Source organism: Convolutriloba macropyga, chromosome 2 (genome assembly GCF_964194025.1).
Source record: "Convolutriloba macropyga chromosome 2, txConMacr16.3, whole genome shotgun sequence".
Classification (NCBI taxonomy): domain Eukaryota; kingdom Metazoa; phylum Xenacoelomorpha; order Acoela; family Convolutidae; genus Convolutriloba; species Convolutriloba macropyga.
Window position 1 is genome coordinate 62,902,616 of NC_134469.1, and position 20,205 is coordinate 62,922,820.

General features: G+C 34.5%; 1 protein-coding gene across 4 annotated transcripts in view; it reads right to left on the minus strand.

Moving 5' to 3' along the window:
* Window positions 1-19,648, minus strand: part of LOC142334591 (uncharacterized) — an 88,804-nt gene extending 69,156 nt beyond the window's left edge. For all 4 annotated transcript variants that reach the window (XM_075382746.1, XM_075382745.1, XM_075382743.1 and 1 more), the window contains exons 1-3: window positions 19,522-19,648; window positions 19,270-19,391; window positions 12,545-12,658 (exon numbers count right to left, since the gene is read on the minus strand). In XM_075382746.1, coding sequence (XP_075238861.1) covers window positions 12,545-12,658; window positions 19,270-19,391; window positions 19,522-19,633 — 348 coding nt within the window. In that variant the 5' untranslated portion in view covers window positions 19,634-19,648. The remainder of the gene's footprint in view (window positions 1-12,544; window positions 12,659-19,269; window positions 19,392-19,521) is intronic.
* Window positions 19,649-20,205: the final 557 nt, after the last annotated feature.

Here is a 20,205-nt window from a genome sequence, read left to right on the forward strand (position 1 = left end):
CATGGCAGGCAAAATCAATGATACACCTGCTGTTTACATGATGCAAATTAATTGTTTCAATTTTCCGCCAAGGAGTGGTAAGACCAATATATTTTGCTCCATAAGATGTGCTATAACGTCTCATTTTTAATTAGTCTCGGACTGTTGTTACGGCGATAAGATGTCCTGCCAAAACCAATGTCACAGGTTACCCAAAAATAGCTGCAATAGCGTCGTATACCTGCCGTCTCCAAAAGACGATGAAAAAAAACAAGATCGAAGAGAATTTTTTCTATTAATTGCTTGAGATCTCATTTTTATTTCAAAAAATTGTATGGCTTATGTGTCCTCTCTCCCTTAGCTGTCCTCAAATGACCTTATATTATAGTAACACATTAAATTGACCTTATCACTTTCTATTCAAGTCAGCACAAGTCATCTTGAAAGTGAGGAAAGTCAATTTTGATTGAGGGTGGTAAGTGAGGAGAGTGAGGTGATTTGTGACTTAATAAAAACTTAGTAATGAAAATGAAAAATTCGCTTATATTATGCTCAATAATTTAATACGTATACCATACGTATACCAGGAGATGTCCTAATATTTCATGTTTTTGAAAAACTGCAAATTGCCATCATGGTTTGAGAAGAACTAGACTAACAAGTTACTGTCTATAGAAAATGACAGCACACTAGATTTTTCCGAAGAAAATGTTAACTCCGTGTGTAAAACTACAATGCACAGAATGTTTGCAAATTTTGTTGGGAAATAGTCAAGCATTGAAATCTTGGAAGATTTCAAACACCCAGAAAATACGTAGAGAAAAAAAATGAGGCAAAACTTAAAAATCGCGATAATTTTTCTAACAACTTGAAATGGTGATGAAATTTCAAACAGGATGAAATGTCAAACACCACAAACCTTCTGTGATACATTTGAAACCAAATGAACGGTAGCTTGAAAGAAATCACCATTTGGTATAAATATTTATAACAGGCAGTAGGGATAGCCAGCATCAGCAAGAGCTACAGAAGTACGAGCTAACAGAATACATTTTCAATCTAGAACGAAAAAATCTACCACCAAGATTCATCGAACACAAAGTTATGCTTTTCAAAAACAATGGTTACAAATAAAACTTTTAAAAAGAAAACCTAAAACGCAAAATGTTTATAGAATCTGCTATTTATATACTTATCAATGTTAATTTTTGTAATTTTAGTCGTTCAAGACGAATTCAATTATTATTATTGATTCCAATTAGAAGCAACTCAAACATAAAACAAAATTACTACAAAAACTACTTATAGTATCTTTGAACTTAGGACAGTACAAAAAACAGCTTGTCGTCAAAACAAAAATGCAACTAGAAAGAAACCTTGTGGGAGCACGGAAAAAAGCAGAGAAATTATTGTCAATGTCTTCAAAATCAAAAGTCTAAAACGCGCATAAGAAAAAACACTTTCATTTTATGAATGCAAAACGATAAAACACAGCCGCGATAGACACTTGTGGCCTACCATGAATTGAAAAAACTATCGAAATAAGATTGACAGATCGACCACCAGCTTTGTAATAGACCACTAGACTTTTTGGGTTAGATTCCGACTGTCATTTTTATGAGACACGTTTGCTCTAAAAAGAAAAAACCCTAATGGAGCATTTTCAAAAATAATATTCGATATTAAAACTCAATACTCTAATACTCAGGAATTAGGGCGAATAAGTTTGGCACTACTTAGATGCACACTATTAACCTTTAATTAGTAAATGTTCATAAAATTTGAAGTTCCATAAGTGAGTTCAGAAGTCATTTTTTTAGTGTGGTAAGTTCCGCAATTGACCCAAAAACAGAAATGACGTCACGAACACAAAATTTAACTGCACAGCAGTAGAAGTCACTGAAGTCATTGAAAAAGTCAATTCCAAGAACTCAGGGTAAGACGAAACAAAAATCTGTTAGACGAAGTAAAAAAAATAGGAGCACAATAATAGCCGTCTGGAGTTGCTGACGCAGCTATTAACCAGACTAAAATTGAATAAAAACGCTCGGTGATGTGCCGCTCATCCTTGATTTTGACTTAATCATCTATCATAGCCGGCAGATTGCCGGAAAATAGCCCCCGTTGACGCGCTTGAAGCACATAGGGATTGAAACAAAATAAGGAAAAAGAGATAAATCGACCAAATTTTTTCTATTTTTTTTTTCAGTGTCAAAAATTGTTCTGAATCGGCGTGCCGTTTCAGTTGGTTTCTGTAACTAAAACTACTCAATTCAGCTTCTAAACTGAAAGCCAATAAGCTTAATACCAATGTCAGCTAGCAAACACTTTAATGAACTTTGATAACCTAATTCTCAAAGACCGGGCTTTATCGATTTACCCCGTCGCGGCGCTTTTAATTTTGCTCTTTTAACCTTTACTGAATTCACTATCTTGCTTAATTCATTGAGTGAATGGATTTAAAAACAGTTCAGTTGAAACAGTGAGTGAGGCAAGTCAGAAGTCAAACGTGAAAGTCATGACTTATATAAAACGAAAAACGTGATCAAAAGGCAAAACGAAATAAAATAAAACATAACAGGACAAGTCCTGACGTAAAATTCAAAAAAACTTCATTGAATAAAAAAAACTAGATTTAGAACGGACTATGAGTGAATTGGGAAAACCAATTCTAAAAAAAAACAAAAAGTTAAACCAAAATAGAAAATCATTGTCAAAATGCCACATGTGAGCAAATAACCACTAGCGAGAAATGAAAATTTGGTTCAATCAAATAACTAGACCTGAAAGAACTATGAATGGATTGGGAAAACCATTTAAAGAAAAATCCGATTCAAAAAATCGAAAAACAGCAAAAATGAAAGTGAAATTGCCGCATGTGAACAAGAAACCATTAGCAAGAAAGCGAATTTTTGTTCAAAACACTATTTTCTCACTACTTTAAAATTAGAGCGAAAAAAGTCACGCCGCAAAACCACTCGCTTTTTCGCTCCACTTTCTTTTCCGACGTGACCCAAATCACTACTCCAATTTGACTTTAAAAATCGTGAAAATGTGTGAACACATCTTTAAAAAAAGACAACGCCCCAATACAATTCAAATTCTTTGAAATGTAAAAAGGAGAGCGCCTAAATAATAGCCGTTGAGAGTCTGACGGCGGCTATGAATCAAATGAAGAAGATAGGAAACTTTCAAAAACTCCAACACCAATAAAAAACAAATGGAGCATGGGCAAAGAACTGTAAAAAGTAAAAAACCAAACATACCCGGCAGATATCCCGAAAATAGCCCTTGTTGATTCCCATAACCAAGATTGGGTTTGAAAGAAGAGAAAAAACTAATGAAAAGAATGGTTTTTGTACACAAACAATTTTAAAGTGCGAACAGGAGTATGTTCAGCTCCAAAATGACATCAAAATAGTGTCATTTTGGAGCTAAACATACTCCTGTTTCGTAGTGAGACCAAATATGAGTTAGTATCAATACCAATAAGCATTAGAGATGGTGACTAAGAACAAAGTTCGAGTAACGGGCCACAAATTGGGCTTTTTGGGTTTATCCGTTTCCAATTTTGATTTCGTTTTTTTATACTGACTCTGTTCATTCTGAATTGCTTTGCTGAGCAACCGCTGTCTAAAAACACTTTTAGCAGAATGAGAGAAGAGTGAAACTAGCCTAGAGAAGTCATAACATTTCACGCAAAATGTTGAACAAGCTGTGAACTAAGCTAAAGCAAAAAATTTTTATTCGACGAAGCAAAAGAAAAAATTAGGAGCGCTATAATGGCCTGCTGAGAAGCTGAGGCGGCTATAAAACAGTTATATAAATTAAATAAACCCATATTAGAGGACCGATGGCCCCTAACATCAATGAGACTACTCGACAAGAAAAAACGGCAAAAAACAAATTAAGGACAAAACTCAGTATCTTTTTCCAGTAGTCTAGTAGCAATGTCAATATAGTATTAGACTACCGAAACTAAACAAATGAACGTGTACTATACTGCAAAGCAATTATGGCCTGTCATTAACGGGAATATTCAACAAGTCGGCAAAAAACAAAAGGGCCAATTTTCAATAATACAATGAACTTTTGGAAAACAAATAACATCAAAGTCATTCTAACCAATACTTTTCTACTACAAAATACAAAAGGGATTCAAATGTCATTAAAAGTGAAGCCAATGGAACATGTCCTTGGTGAGACTAAATGTTGAAATTACAAAATAATAGAGGCAAGACCCAAAAATACACAAATACATTATCACAAAAACACAGTATCAAAGACACAAACGCTAAGCTATTAACTGAAAAGATTATAAAAGTTTACTTCAGCCTCATTTGGACATCGATAAGGCCGATTTTTAAAGTGGCAATGAGAAACAATAAAGCAACCACAAATAGTTACCAGTATCGAAAGCTCACAAAAATTTCAGTGAAACTCATAGTGTCAACGTCAAAAAAGTCGGTTAAAACACGAAACAGGTGGAGACTAAAAATTTCGTCACAAGCACTTGATTGGGACCTGTCTTGATTTAAGTTACAAATTGACAAAAAATTGCCAAGTTCAATATGTTAAAAAAATAAAAATCCGTTCAATAAATTGATCACCAAACCGATGACTATCAGCTTAAGACCATCAAAAAGTTCACTGGTACCTCTATAGACATCCATTGAGACCTTCAAGCTATTAAAACCTTAACGTAATCACTGAAAACGTTATATATGTTAAACTTGGTCTACGTTCAACAAAACAGACCAGTCTATAAAATTGAATTGATACTGTGACAACACATCAAAAACCACAATTATTGGAAACATTTATTTTATTCCTCAACAAATTTTTCAGTTTTTTTCCTGCATTTGTTGTTCTACTTTGTAGCTTTCAGACCGAGTGTCATTAACATAAAGCGCAATTGTCTACCTAAAGGGGTTAAAACTGAACCTATCTGCTGCTTTCAGTTGATACCAAGGCCTCTTCTCGCTCCGAATATATTTCAAAAACTTCATTGAATTTTTCAGCGTTGTTTTCTTTTTAATCTTATTTCAGCCAAACTGTATCTCAGTTGGATTAGAGACAGCTCTTATCCTCTTTTCAGTGAACCAAAAATTGATCCATCTAGCTTTTCATTAATAGTTTTAAATGATATTTCAGGTTCTTTTTTTAAAAGATGTGTTTCGGATATGCAAAAAAATATCAAAGTAATAAAAACATTACTTAAAAACTTCAAACCGCCCAACACAAATAATTGTTGTTTGACTAGAAATAAAATTGGACCTACCATTATGAGAAAAAGCAAAAGGTTCACTGAGAAGCAAGTTTTAGAAAAACTAATTTAAAAAAATGATTCGAAGTGATATAAGCCTTTAGGTATCAGCTCAGCTCAAATTATTAGATATGTTCGATAACAGCTCAATAGGAGGCTTCTGATTAATGAGACAGATTTACAAAACTAAAAATAAAACGAAAACATGCAACAATTAATTTAAAGTACGAAAAAAGTGTCAAAGCCCAAAAAATTATGACATATTCTCTCAAATTATGGTATACCTTCAAGGTGCATCATTTGAACGTACATGGGACCGCTCATTAATTGCACCTCCACGAAAACAGATGTTGCTGGAAACATCATTAAAAAATATGAATAAAGAGCAAAACTGGCCTTGCTATTACTGAGCGTCTATATAAACCCGTAATTGTTCTCAACCAACGCGCAATGCAATAAATTGAATTTTTGATTTAAAAAAAAAACAAAATAAAATAGGCGAGATGCCGGCAAAATTTTAGTTTCCGGACACCTTGTTACGAAAAGAAGCTAAAAGCAGCCCTGATTTGAGTAAACGAAGATTGTGTTCAGTTTTCTGGTTTGTACTTTTGTTGAATTTGGACAAAGTGGGCTAAAGAAGCATATTTAGTGTCAGTTTTCATAAAAGCAGCATTTTGAAAAGTTTCGCCAAAATAGTATCCAGAAAACTCATTTCTATCACTGAACGCAAAACCAGTAATATTATCTTTAAATTACGCATATTTTGAGCAAAATTGATAATAATAATTAGCAAAAAATACGGAAAATGTGAATAAAACATCAGAAATCAGGCAATTTTCATAAAACTTAAAACACTGACAACTACATGGAAAAAAATTCCTTTAAAAACGCATTGAAGCTGAATTATCAAGATGACATTTAGTTCTTTCAAAAATTAAATTTTGTACATCCAGTCTCAACCCAATTAAACAAAACAAAAATCTAATTAACATCCCCCTTTAACCCTTCAAAAAATAACTCTAATCCTCTAAAAATGTTGAAACAGTGAGTGAGGCAAGTCAGAAGTCAAACGTGAAAGTCATGACTTATATAAAACGAAAAACGTGATCAAAAGGCAAAACGAAATAAAATAAAACATAACAGGACAAGTCCTGACGTAAAATTCAAAAAAACTTCATTGAATAAAAAAAACTAGATTTAGAACGGACTATGAGTGAATTGGGAAAACCAATTCTAAAAAAAAACAAAAAGTTAAACCAAAATAGAAAATCATTGTCAAAATGCCACATGTGAGCAAATAACCACTAGCGAGAAATGAAAATTTGGTTCAATCAAATAACTAGACCTGAATGAACTATGAATGGATTGGGAAAACCATTTAAAGAAAAATCCGATTCAAAAAATCGAAAAACAGCAAAAATGAAAGTGAAATTGCCGCATGTGAACAAGAAACCATTAACAAGAAAGCGAATTTTTGTTCAAAACACTATTTTCTCACTACTTTAAAATTAGAGCGAAAAAAGTCACGCCGCAAAACCACTCGCTTTTTCGCTCCACTTTCTTTTCCGACGTGACCCAAATCACTACTCCAATTTGACTTTAAAAATCGTGAAAATGTGTGAACACATCTTTAAAAAAAGACAACGCCCCAATACAATTCAAATTCTTTGAAATGTAAAAAGGAGAGCGCCTAAATAATAGCCGTTGAGAGTCTGACGGCGGCTATGAATCAAATGAAGAAGATAGGAAACTTTCAAAAACTCCAACACCAATAAAAAACAAATGGAGCATGGGCAAAGAACTGTAAAAAGTAAAAAACCAAACATACCCGGCAGATATCCCGAAAATAGCCCTTGTTGATTCCCATAACCAAGATTGGGTTTGAAAGAAGAGAAAAAACTAATGAAAAGAATGGTTTTTGTACACAAACAATTTTAAAGTGCGAACAGGAGTATGTTCAGCTCCAAAATGACATCAAAATAGTGTCATTTTGGAGCTAAACATACTCCTGTTTCGTAGTGAGACCAAATATGAGTTAGTATCAATACCAATAAGCATTAGAGATGGTGACTAAGAACAAAGTTCGAGTAACGGGCCACAAATTGGGCTTTTTGGGTTTATCCGTTTCCAATTTTGATTTCGTTTTTTTATACTGACTCTGTTCATTCTGAATTGCTTTGCTGAGCAACCGCTGTCTAAAAACACTTTTAGCAGAATGAGAGAAGAGTGAAACTAGCCTAGAGAAGTCATAACATTTCACGCAAAATGTTGAACAAGCTGTGAACTAAGCTAAAGCAAAAAATTTTTATTCGACGAAGCAAAAGAAAAAATTAGGAGCGCTATAATGGCCTGCTGAGAAGCTGAGGCGGCTATAAAACAGTTATATAAATTAAATAAACCCATATTAGAGGACCGATGGCCCCTAACATCAATGAGACTACTCGACAAGAAAAAACGGCAAAAAACAAATTAAGGACAAAACTCAGTATCTTTTTCCAGTAGTCTAGTAGCAATGTCAATATAGTATTAGACTACCGAAACTAAACAAATGAACGTGTACTATACTGCAAAGCATTTATGGCCTGTCATTAACGGGAATATTCAACAAGTCGGCAAAAAACAAAAGGGCCAATTTTCAATAATACAATGAACTTTTGGAAAACAAATAACATCAAAGTCATTCTAACCAATACTTTTCTACTACAAAATACAAAAGGGATTCAAATGTCATTAAAAGTGAAGCCAATGGAACATGTCCTTGGTGAGACTAAATGTTGAAATTACAAAATAATAGAGGCAAGACCCAAAAATACACAAATACATTATCACAAAAACACAGTATCAAAGACACAAACGCTAAGCTATTAACTGAAAAGATTATAAAAGTTTACTTCAGCCTCATTTGGACATCGATAAGGCCGATTTTTAAAGTGGCAATGAGAAACAATAAAGCAACCACAAATAGTTACCAGTATCGAAAGCTCACAAAAATTTCAGTGAAACTCATAGTGTCAACGTCAAAAAAGTCGGTTAAAACACGAAACAGGTGGAGACTAAAAATTTCGTCACAAGCACTTGATTGGGACCTGTCTTGATTTAAGTTACAAATTGACAAAAAATTGCCAAGTTCAATATATTAAAAAAATAAAAATCCGTTCAATAAATTGATCACCAAACCGATGACTATCAGCTTAAGACCATCAAAAAGTTCACTGGTACCTCTATAGACATCCATTGAGACCTTCAAGCTATTAAAACCTTAACGTAATCACTGAAAACGTTATATATGTTAAACTTGGTCTACGTTCAACAAAACAGACCAGTCTATAAAATTGAATTGATACTGTGACAACACATCAAAAACCACAATTATTGGAAACATTTATTTTATTCCTCAACAAATTTTTCAGTTTTTTTCCTGCATTTGTTGTTCTACTTTGTAGCTTTCAGACCGAGTGTCATTAACATAAAGCGCAATTGTCTACCTAAAGGGGTTAAAACTGAACCTATCTGCTGCTTTCAGTTGATACCAAGGCCTCTTCTCGCTCCGAATATATTTCAAAAACTTCATTGAATTTTTCAGCGTTGTTTTCTTTTTAATCTTATTTCAGCCAAACTGTATCTCAGTTGGATTAGAGACAGCTCTTATCCTCTTTTCAGTGAACCAAAAATTGATCCATCTAGCTTTTCATTAATAGTTTTAAATGATATTTCAGGTTCTTTTTTTAAAAGATGTGTTTCGGATATGCAAAAAAATATCAAAGTAATAAAAACATTACTTAAAAACTTCAAACCGCCCAACACAAATAATTGTTGTTTGACTAGAAATAAAATTGGACCTACCATTATGAGAAAAAGCAAAAGGTTCACTGAGAAGCAAGTTTTAGAAAAACTAATTTAAAAAAATGATTCGAAGTGATATAAGCCTTTAGGTATCAGCTCAGCTCAAATTATTAGATATGTTCGATAACAGCTCAATAGGAGGCTTCTGATTAATGAGACAGATTTACAAAACTAAAAATAAAACGAAAACATGCAACAATTAATTTAAAGTACGAAAAAAGTGTCAAAGCCCAAAAAATTATGACCTATTCTCTCAAATTATGGTATACCTTCAAGGTGCATCATTTGAACGTACATGGGACCGCTCATTAATTGCACCTCCACGAAAACAGATGTTGCTGGAAACATCATTAAAAAATATGAATAAAGAGCAAAACTGGCCTTGCTATTACTGAGCGTCTATATAAACACGTAATTGTTCTCAACCAACGCGCAATGCAATAAATTGAATTTTTGATTTAAAAAAAAACAAAATAAAATAGGCGAGATGCCGGCAAAATTTTAGTTTCCGGACACCTTGTTACGAAAAGAAGCTAAAAGCAGCCCTGATTTGAGTAAACGAAGATTGTGTTCAGTTTTCTGGTTTGTACTTTTGTTGAATTTGGACAAAGTGGGCTAAAGAAGCATATTTAGTGTCAGTTTTCATAAAAGCAGCATTTTGAAAAGTTTCGCCAAAATAGTATCCAGAAAACTCATTTCTATCACTGAACGCAAAACCAGTAATATTATCTTTAAATTACGCATATTTTGAGCAAAATTGATAATAATAATTAGCAAAAAATACGGAAAATGTGAATAAAACATCAGAAATCAGGCAATTTTCATAAAACTTAAAACACTGACAACTACATGGAAAAAAATTCCTTTAAAAACGCATTGAAGCTGAATTATCAAGATGACATTTAGTTCTTTCAAAAATTAAATTTTGTACATCCAGTCTCAACCCAATTAAACAAAACAAAAATCTAATTAACATCCCCCTTTAACCCTTCAAAAAATAACTCTAATCCTCTAAAAATAGTCAAAGATCAAAACTTCGCGACTGACACGTAGCCAAACTGAAACCGCCACGTCAAAATTTGACAGACTAATAAAATTCGCGAATAAGACAAAATTACGATTCAAAAAATCCAAGCTCTGAAGCAAAAAAAAACTGGTAATTAGGTAACTTTCGTAGAAAAATGCTTTCTAGATTGTTCACTAGTAAGTAACACATTACGCGTAACTCACCAGTTGAACGTTTTTGTTGTTAATATCTTAAAGTCGATAGCAACAATATTTTCAAAAAAACATTTAGTTTTCATGTATTCAAACAAAATAACATCAAACACAATCAAATAATGTCAGATGATATGCTCTCAATCAACCGACCAGGGGTTGGCATTGTGGGAGGCGGGGTATGAATCATAGTTCTTCATTGGGTTCAAGACATGACCAGGACATTGTGTTTGCCATAAAAATTTGGGAAATTTAAAAAGGCATAAATGAAAACGCCAATAAGCAGAACGAAATAAACCCCTCAAAATGAAAAACAAATGCAACAAAAATTATTTGGTTAATATTTTTGTTTCAATGTCTTCAATATAGGTGCAATGTTGATTTACAGGTAAATAACCGAACTTTCGGAACAACAGTGTTAAATATCTGAACGTTGATCTTAACAATAAACTAAACTATCAATATCAAGTGAAAATGCTATTGAGCAAAAAGGCGCAAGGAAGAAAATCTTCTATCTCCTACAAGACTGTTAAGTTCCTAAGAAAATAAAAATCATTTATAGATTGTTTTGTATTAAGTCAACTGCAATACTCAGCCATACTTCTGTCAACTATTGATAAATAATTGCTTTCTGAACTAGAACTTCAATTAAACTAGGCTGTTAAAGCTTGTTTTAATAGAAAAAAGTGACTTGAAAATGATATATTCGATTTTACCAATAAAAAATTATTATATAAAAGAAATTCTACTAAATTCGAAAACAGCTTTTAAACAAACAGGAAAAAAAACGGCAACTTGAAAAATACTATTGTCATAAGCACTCAGGTAATTTATACACCAAACAAACGGTTAACTGTAAGTTAGCCGAAAAAAGCGTTATGCGTCAAGGTATTATTCTACAGAACAAAATTTCACCGAACCTACAATCAAAAAAGTAATTGCCAAAACGCTTAAAAAATTTCATTGGAATGAGCTTGCAAGTGACCCAAGAAATGTAACACATGATTCAATTTCTTGGAAGAAATTTAATTTGCAAAAAGAAAGAAATGATTTTAATGGTTAGCATTACTTTACTTTTCTTTGTGCGTTAATAAGCATTTATGTTGTTATATTGTTTTCTTCGTAGTAAAATCACACTACCTTTTCCATACTACGATTATCTAACTATCTAATGTCTTTTTGCAAATTCGGTGTTTCTTTAATTTTATATCAGTAAAACTAAATGCTATCAGCAAAATTCCAAGATTTAAACAAACTACAAACGCCGGAAGAATTGCTCTCGATCGTCTAATGGGAGCTCAAATCTATTGCAACCTGCTTCAATTGGGGTTGGGGTAACTAAAATCACTAGGAGGAGGCGGGGCTTTAAATGAGATCATCAAATGTCATATAACTCTACAACCACTAATAAAATTTAAAGTAAAAAAATACTCCAATTTCGGCGCACTTCTCATTTGACTTTTAGTAGTGAAGTTCCGCCACTTGAGTTCAGACGCTGACACTTGTAAATGAGAGCAAAATTTAAATCCCGAAAGACGAAAAAGTCAAGGGCGTAAAAGTCACGCTTAAAATCAAAACGGTCAAGCGAAAATTTAGCTTAAGAGCAACACGTTCACAATAACTGCTTCAAACTTCGTTCGAAAACTCGGCCAAATTCTAATAAAAAAAACATTCAAATTACAATCATTTTGACTAAACAAACTTAAACAGGCACATAGTACACAGAGAACGAATAGTTTGCTGAATGCTTCTTGAAATAATGTCTTCAAAATTAAGAGAAACATTCCTAATCAAATGAACAAAATTGCGGAATTATTTGTGATCTTTCACGCGTTAACTTTTCAAGCAAATGAAACAAATCACTCCTACTGAAACAAATCACTCCAGCGCTGATTTCGGAAAACATTTGATAAATGTACCACGCTGCGCGTCAAAACTAAGAAAATTGCCTTGTTACCTTGAATTTACTCCTTTCCAGCTATTCTGATTCAACGCGCAACTTTTGCACCCAGCCTGATCAGTTTAACTTTGAAAAAAGAACCAAAAATGTGCGACCTATAGCTAAGCGGCCAAGAAATGATGCGACTATTCTGAAAAAGAAATGTATCGCCCAATTTTCTCATCGTCAAAAATTGAAATTTAATTCTCGAAAAAATTCGATTAATTAATTCTGTTTTCCCATATATCTATATCATGAATGTAATCCCTCTGCATTTGTCCAAAACGTAGAGGCAATACCTTGGAAGACAATTTGGCAGCTTTCTTTGAATAATCTAGGTGTTGATTGCGAACATCAGCAACATTATGTTCTTCTTCCACCACTTGCTTCAAAACTCGTCTGTGCTCCACAAACTGAAACAATTTTCCAATTTTCGATCATCTCATATAGGGACAGTAAATCTCTTATACAGTTATCTCTAATTCTTTTAGAGTAAATCCGCAACAAATCTGCGCCTAGACTTAATCTTGAGATTCGCCGATTTATCCGCTTCTCTCGACAAAAAGTCAAATCAATCGTCAGATGAAAAACTGATAGAAAAAAATCGCGTAACAGACCAACAAGTCCGAAATAATAGCTTCAAAGTTTGTCTGAGATCAACTAAAAAGCTGCTGTATTGAACAGGTTTTGCAGAGTTCAGGGATAACAGAAACGATCATTGAGCTTTAGACAGCTGATATTTTTAAGATAGTTGCCAAATTTAAAACCAACAGCAAGAAAATTTTTCAATATAATGGCTTATCATTCGCGACAAACAATTTGCAGCTTTGCCGTAGCTTCAGCAAAAATTGAAAACAAACGCACTTAAATCACAGAATTTCTACCTATTGACACACAAAGATGAACCAATTCCAAGTGATTTCCAAATCATTAATAGTATAAAATAAGCTCAGACTGGCAAATATTGTTCTCCACCCGCACACAAACACATACACAAACACACGCGTTTACACAACATTCAAAACAAAAACAAACCATTCGGAACTCTTTTTTCAAACAATCGATCTATCACGAAAATATTTGACAACGGCAAGACTTCTGTTGAATCTTTTTAGCCTAAGGCATGGCAGGAAGGAGATTTTGATAGCTGAATGCTGCGCCACTCGTACCTCTGAGTTCTGAATATGAGGTTGAAAAAAGCATTAATCCTCGATTCAAAAATAAACATAAACCGACTAAATATCGGAGGAATTGCTCTTGAACGACAGACGAGGCAATTTAATTCAGGGGCTGTAGCCTAGATAAATTTTTTAGGGGTGCGTTTAGTACGCCGGGATTCGAACCATTGACCACCCGCTCCCTGACCAGAAGCACTGCCCACTCGTCTATCAAGCCCTTCTTCTTGCAATGCTGCATTCGACTTTATTTTAGCAAAAATCTTTACTTCGGTGTGAGAGCAATAGAGATCAATCAAAAATGAAGAACGAAAGCGTGAAAAAGTCACTTGAGAAGTCAAAGAAAGTTCCAGAAGAAAATCGCAAAAAGGTCAAGCAAAAAATTGCATGAAAATATCGACGGAAGAATTCCGGAAACGGCTCAAAGAGTCATATTGGTGAATAAATTACCTTTTAAATCAACCGGTACCTACTAAAGTGACTACTAAAACAAAAAAACAAAAATGATAAATAGCCCATAAAATCTACTAAACTAAAAAAATTGCCTTATTAATATACATAAAACAAGCCAAACTTTCGTACGCAATTCACAACACTAAACTGCGCCAGCAGCAAAAGTCAAGCGAGGTTAAGATCCCAAAACTTTCTTTTTTTGAAGAAAAACTAGAATACTAGAATTAATCAAACCGAAAATAATAATGAAAGAGACTAAAGAGAAAGAACAATATTCAAACGCAAAAAATCGTATATTACAAAAACCAAGACACAGAAAAATAGTGTCGTTCAAAATTCGGAAAGTAAAGCTAACAAAAATTCAGTGCCAAATTTTATTAAATAAAATCAATTGCAAACAAAAAACCTCAAAAACTCAAAAAAAAAATTATTAGCTAAAATCGATAATTTTCCATCTAATGAAGGTATGTCAAATAAAACTATAGGTCTTAGGAGAATGTTCAAAACATGCTAGAATGTGGAGAACACAGAATATGTGAAGAAGATAGAAAAAACCAATTCGCACTTTGAAAAATCAAATTAAAAATTAAATTGGAAACACTAATTAAAAATCGAAATTGAAAACATGAGGTAAAAAATATGGCTTTTTCGTTATTAAGCAATCGAGGTTTAAAAAAAATTATATAGCGTTCTTCCTGCCTCAGTAAGAAGTGAAATGAGCACAATTGCGAAACAGTAAAACAATTGGAAAAACGTTCAAAATATGGTGAACAATTTTACTGGATTTCAGAGTTATCGCCAAAAACAAATCAAGTAGTAACAACACGAAACTGAAAACACCGACGGTGCACCAAAGAACTTTTCATGGTAATTTAACTCAAAATACAACCAAAAAACTTAGAAAACTGGGACAATATATTATGTGTCGGAATATTATGTGTACAATTTTATAAAAACTAAAACGCCACGTCAAAAACAGGCATCCAATTCGAGAATTAGTAAAAAAGCGTTGCCATATTTACGAATTTGCTAGACAAAGAAAGTTCGCTCAACGATCCAAAAAATGAAGAAATTGAAAAAATCCAAAGATGGGAAATATGTGCCAATTTTGCACTTGAAACGCATTATCAGGCTCTCAAAAACATTGTGGTATCTAATTTCTTAGACAAAGAAAGTTCGCTCAACGATCCAAAAAATGAAGAAATTGAAAAAGCCAAAAATTGACAAAAATGAGAAATATGTGCCAATTTTGCACTTGAAACGCATTATCAGGCTCTCAAAAATTATGTGGTATCGATTTCAGATGGCTGCATATTCATGCGGCATCGATCAAAATTTACTTCTACAAAAAACTCTCAAAAACTCTTTTCAGCGTCAAAAAGTCATTCACTCATCGCCGCGCATGAAATAAACTTCCCTCGCTCAGAAAAAGTTAGTTCACATGGCAATTTTACTCACTTTCACCATTAGGTCAAAACGCAACCTGAACAAAAAGTACTTCCGGTAAAATTTGAGGTAGCAAAAAGAAAACTTAATGGCCCAGATGAAATTATTAGCTGTGAATTAAACCCACCGCCGTTTTTGAGCGCCAGGCTGGGACGACCACTTTACGTATGAACTTATCTATGCGGACTTAAAAGTTGGTCTACCCTTTTCGCTACCTTTGATTTCACAACTTCATCCAATCACCGTTGAAAATGAGACGGGTTAGCGTACTCGATGATATTATCGACTTCAAGCTAAACTCGCAATACCATCTAGAACACAAAACTCTCGGCACTATACCTTTGGCTGTTGTAGACCATTCATATCAATGAAGCATTCGATGAGCCAGCTACAATGGAACGCTAATAACATGGGTTTCAAACTAAATCAGCAAGAATCCCCATTTTTTCGCAGATGAGCGACGAATAGTGAAATATGGCACAACGTAATAGTCGACAAACTCTGTGAACAACCCGATTGTTCAGAATGTCAGTCCTCGTCGGGACAGTTCTATTTCTTGGGAAAAATACAGATCAAATCTGAAGGGTTTTGGACCGAACTGCGTACGTCTGATGAAACAGCGAGCCAAGATTAATCGACATCTTCGTTGTGAATTTCAAAGCAACAATAGCAAAAACGCATGACGACAGCATTGAGCATAAGACCAAAAAGATGCAGTTAAATATTAACTTGATGTCATGATCGACTATTGTGCTTTCATCAAGAACACATATTTTTGTGGCTCAAGTAAAAGGTAAAACGAGACATGAAAGTGTCACATCACAGCCTAATCAGAGCAAATTTTCATGTAAAAGACAGTGCAAGCATAGGCAACAACATCGCTGATGAATGTCTCCCCTCAGTTTTTACTTGAGTTCAGAAAATTTGACAGAAAAAAACAGTTGTTAATTCTTTTGATTCTTTTAATGTAGTAGCAGCAGCAGTTGTGGATAATTTTTTCACGCATTTTTCAAAATGGGGAATATTTCATTTTTAGTAGGCATCGTACCGAACAAAGATGACCAAAAATTTGGAGCCCGCAGATGATACTTTTGATTTTAATTAAAACAGTACGCAAAGACGAACATTTTGTCATTTCGAGAAGAAAAATGAAATTCAAATACGCGTTCGTGGTTTGAGATATTAGGCGAAAATCCGATTAGGCCATATTCGATATAGCAATTAAAATACTTTACAGAGATACTTTAAAATCAACCCAAAGCTACAAATTTGACAAAAACCCTAAACAACCGAGAAAACGATTTACAAGCTAACGACATGTTAAACGTACACGCAAAAGATGTCATTGTTTAAATGTTTTGCATCTCTTTTACTGCACTCAAAAGGTGGTAAATGGTGATCAAAACGCTTATCAATAGCTTCAATGCAAATTGCTTAGAACCACTGGTTTCAAATAACCTAAAATAAGAAATGCCTTCCCCAAAACTGGGTGAATATTGTCTGGTCAGCGGCCCTCCCAGCAAGCCTTCACGACGCATTTCATATTTTTCAAATTCATAAAATGAAAACATTACAAAAAGATAATCTATTGAAAACCAAGATCTAATGGCGAAAGTAGGTGAGTAAAAATAACACCCTCCGTTCGTCAAAAACAGTTTCAATTGAGGCATCAGCAATCTGGTTCGCCTAAGAGTCCTAGAGCCTCGAATTTAAAAGACGAAGTTCCTCAGGAGAGCAAAGCTGTGTCAGCATAGCTGTCCTCTTTTCGCACAGCGAGTTCCGATGCTACTTATGTGCTAGCTAATTTAGCGGTTGAAATTTTTTTTACAATAAAGTATGTTTTGTTAAAGCTGGATTCCCAAAGTCCGCTGGCCTTGATGTCCAATCTTGCATCAACTATTATCGTTGATATTAGAGCAAAGGTTACCCCCTTGCAACGACTGAAGATGATGTACGAGCTCAACATCTTGAAAGAAATCACTAAAGAGACTCCTCAAGGAACAAGAAGCTCATTATTTCTCATTTGTATCCTCCTTATTTCTCATAAGTGTATCCTCCTTTCACACAATGGAGAGCATGTGCAACAGTCATATTGAAGGCATCTTTACTGGGTCACAAACAACGAAGGGTAAGGTCATCACGAAAATCACTTTTCGTTAGGTCGAAATGACATCGCTTCAAAGACATAGCATTCAACCAGGCTGAAAAAAGATTAGTTCTTATCCAATTCGCTCTTAATTGTCGGATTCCATTAGATATCAAGCTTTTTCCCCTTTTTAAATTCAAACACTATTTGCTGTTGCTTTAGTTGGGCTTCGGGCAAGGAAATGATTGTACATTGGACCTCATCGTTTGTATTCTTTCGAACGGTCTTCAGGTTCAAGGATGTTTGGGCTACCCTCCATTGCGGCAACTAAATATATTTTTTATTATAGTCGTGATTCTTTGCCAGATTCGGTAATAGCTCATCTTTGATTGCTTTGATGTACAAGCTAAGAAGCTCAATTTATGCTGAACCGATGAAGTGAATGATTTAAAAACATTTTCATTTTAAGGTGAAACATTGGCATGAAAGGCCCGCTTTTTAACGAAAACTTCTGCTGTCTTACTGATCAATTCACAATTTTTTTTTGTATTATCAGAACCTACACTACCTAATACTCTACGGGCTTCAACTATTTCCACTTCGTCATTAATGAAGATCTGCTGTGCTTTTTCAAGATGTTCTTTGTTAATAACATGGCGCTTGGCATAACGATAACCCGCAGGGCCATGTTTTTTCTACGAGCCAAAATTTTCAGGTTATCATGAGAGCCGACAGCGTTACCAGCGTCCGCATACCACTTTTGAGCTTTAAAGCAAGCGTCAAAAAGATCAATTCGGAGGATTATGGCTATTCCATACAGACATTGCAAGGGGGTCACCGTGTGTTGTACCTTCCTGAGAGAGTAATGATTGTTTGTTAATAAACAATTTTGCTGGTTCACGGTATAAAGTACATATGGAGAAAATGGCATACTTTCTGGATGTTTCTTAAGGAAAGCTCACCGCTGAGACTATTTAAAGTATTTTTTGCGTCAAAAACAACATCGCTTCCCAATCTGTATTAGCAAAACAAGCTCTCTACGATTAAACGACATGTTCAATTGCTCCCTGGCTGCAAAAACTCACAAAAAATTGATGGAGTTGGGCTAAACGTACATCTTGAAAACGGTCAAAAACCAAAACCCGTGTATATTTTTAATGGTATTTGAAGCTAGTGTTACAGTTACTTAAATACATATTATTCAGCCGATATTGCAGTACCTCCTTCAAGTGTTTTAATCGGTATTCGCCTAATTTCCACAAAACCTTATTTCAGAATTTTTGCGTTATGGCTACAATTTTTTTTTGCCTAATCGAGTTTTCGCCTATTTTCCTACGGCCCACTTCATATTTTTGCTGGTTACTTTTACTTCTTGAACAATCTATTTTTTTGCAATTTAGGGACTCCATTTTGTGAAGTATTTAGTTCAACGGAGGCAGTATTTGCACAAAATTTAAACTGTTTTAATTTGTTTCATTACAAAAATTTGTTTATTACAAAATGGCAATTGACAAAGTAATTGGTTTTTCATCTGGTAAAAGTATATCAACATGAGGAGATTCTGCATTAATCTTTCTTTCAAATTAAAAAGTCGAACTTGCGGTTGATACGCAAAAAATGCTTGAAGAAATTCAGCTACAAAAAATGAGCTTCAGCTAGTCAAAGGAGTTTTTTGTCTCAGAGCAAAGAACCTTTTTCTGCCAACTTGGTGCATGTTGGAACATTCCGAGCTACCCGCAGGAGCCGTCTTGTTAGTATTGAGACAAATCATATTTTGTCATAGCGTTTCTTTAATGGAAATCAAAAAAACATACACAATGTTCAAGTACCATTCAAAATGTTGTTTTACATAGCAGTTTCTTACTTTTTTCATATACCCTTGAAGCAGTTTCACGACAAGAATTTCAAGTTCCGCAAACCGCATGACAATATCTCTCAAAGCCGCATTGGCCTCACTTGATGCCCACATCCATAGAGATATTGAATCTAAACAGGTGAAGATATCAAATTCCCCGTCAGCTAATAGAATATAGAATACCAGAAAATGAAAGCTGAGCAAAATAGAAGTAAAGGCTTATAAAGACTGAAATCAACGCTCCTAAATAAGAGCACTTACTCTGAGTTTTTGACGACAGGACTTGTTTGTATGCTTCATAAATGTGCTTCTGATCCAGAAGAACGCAGTTTAAAATGCTAGAGCCAAGAGTTGGTGATGTTAAAATATTCATAACTACTTACTAAAATGTCACAGCAAAGATTAAACAGTGAATGACTGTCTGCAAAGAACTGATCATGTTCTGACGCAATCATAGATAAAGGGGGTCATTCCGTTATAGCCCCCTTTCCCCCGCTTAGTGGTCCTATAACGTACAAGAGCCCCCCCCCCCATTATAACGCAATTATACCTCATTGGGAAAGACCCGATAAAAGTTTTGGATCTTTTCCGTTTGTGTCCCCAGCACGTTATGCGCCCCCCAGATAGAAAGCACGTACCATTACATAGTAATTCATTATGTAAATATATGGGATCTTTTCCGTTTGTGCCCCCCCCCCCGTACGTTTTGCGCCCCCCAGTTACAGAGCACGTGTCATTACACAGTAAATCATTATGTAAAAATATGGCACGTGAAACTGAGGGGTGCAAATAACATGCACCAAATAAGCTGGGGCACAAACGGAAAGGATCCAAAATATGGCACGTGCGTCTGGGGGTGCAAAAAATGTGCACCCATTAAAGCAATCACCATAATGTCACTCTTTCGTACAGTTTCTTTCTACTTTAGGGCCAATCGGCGGCGAA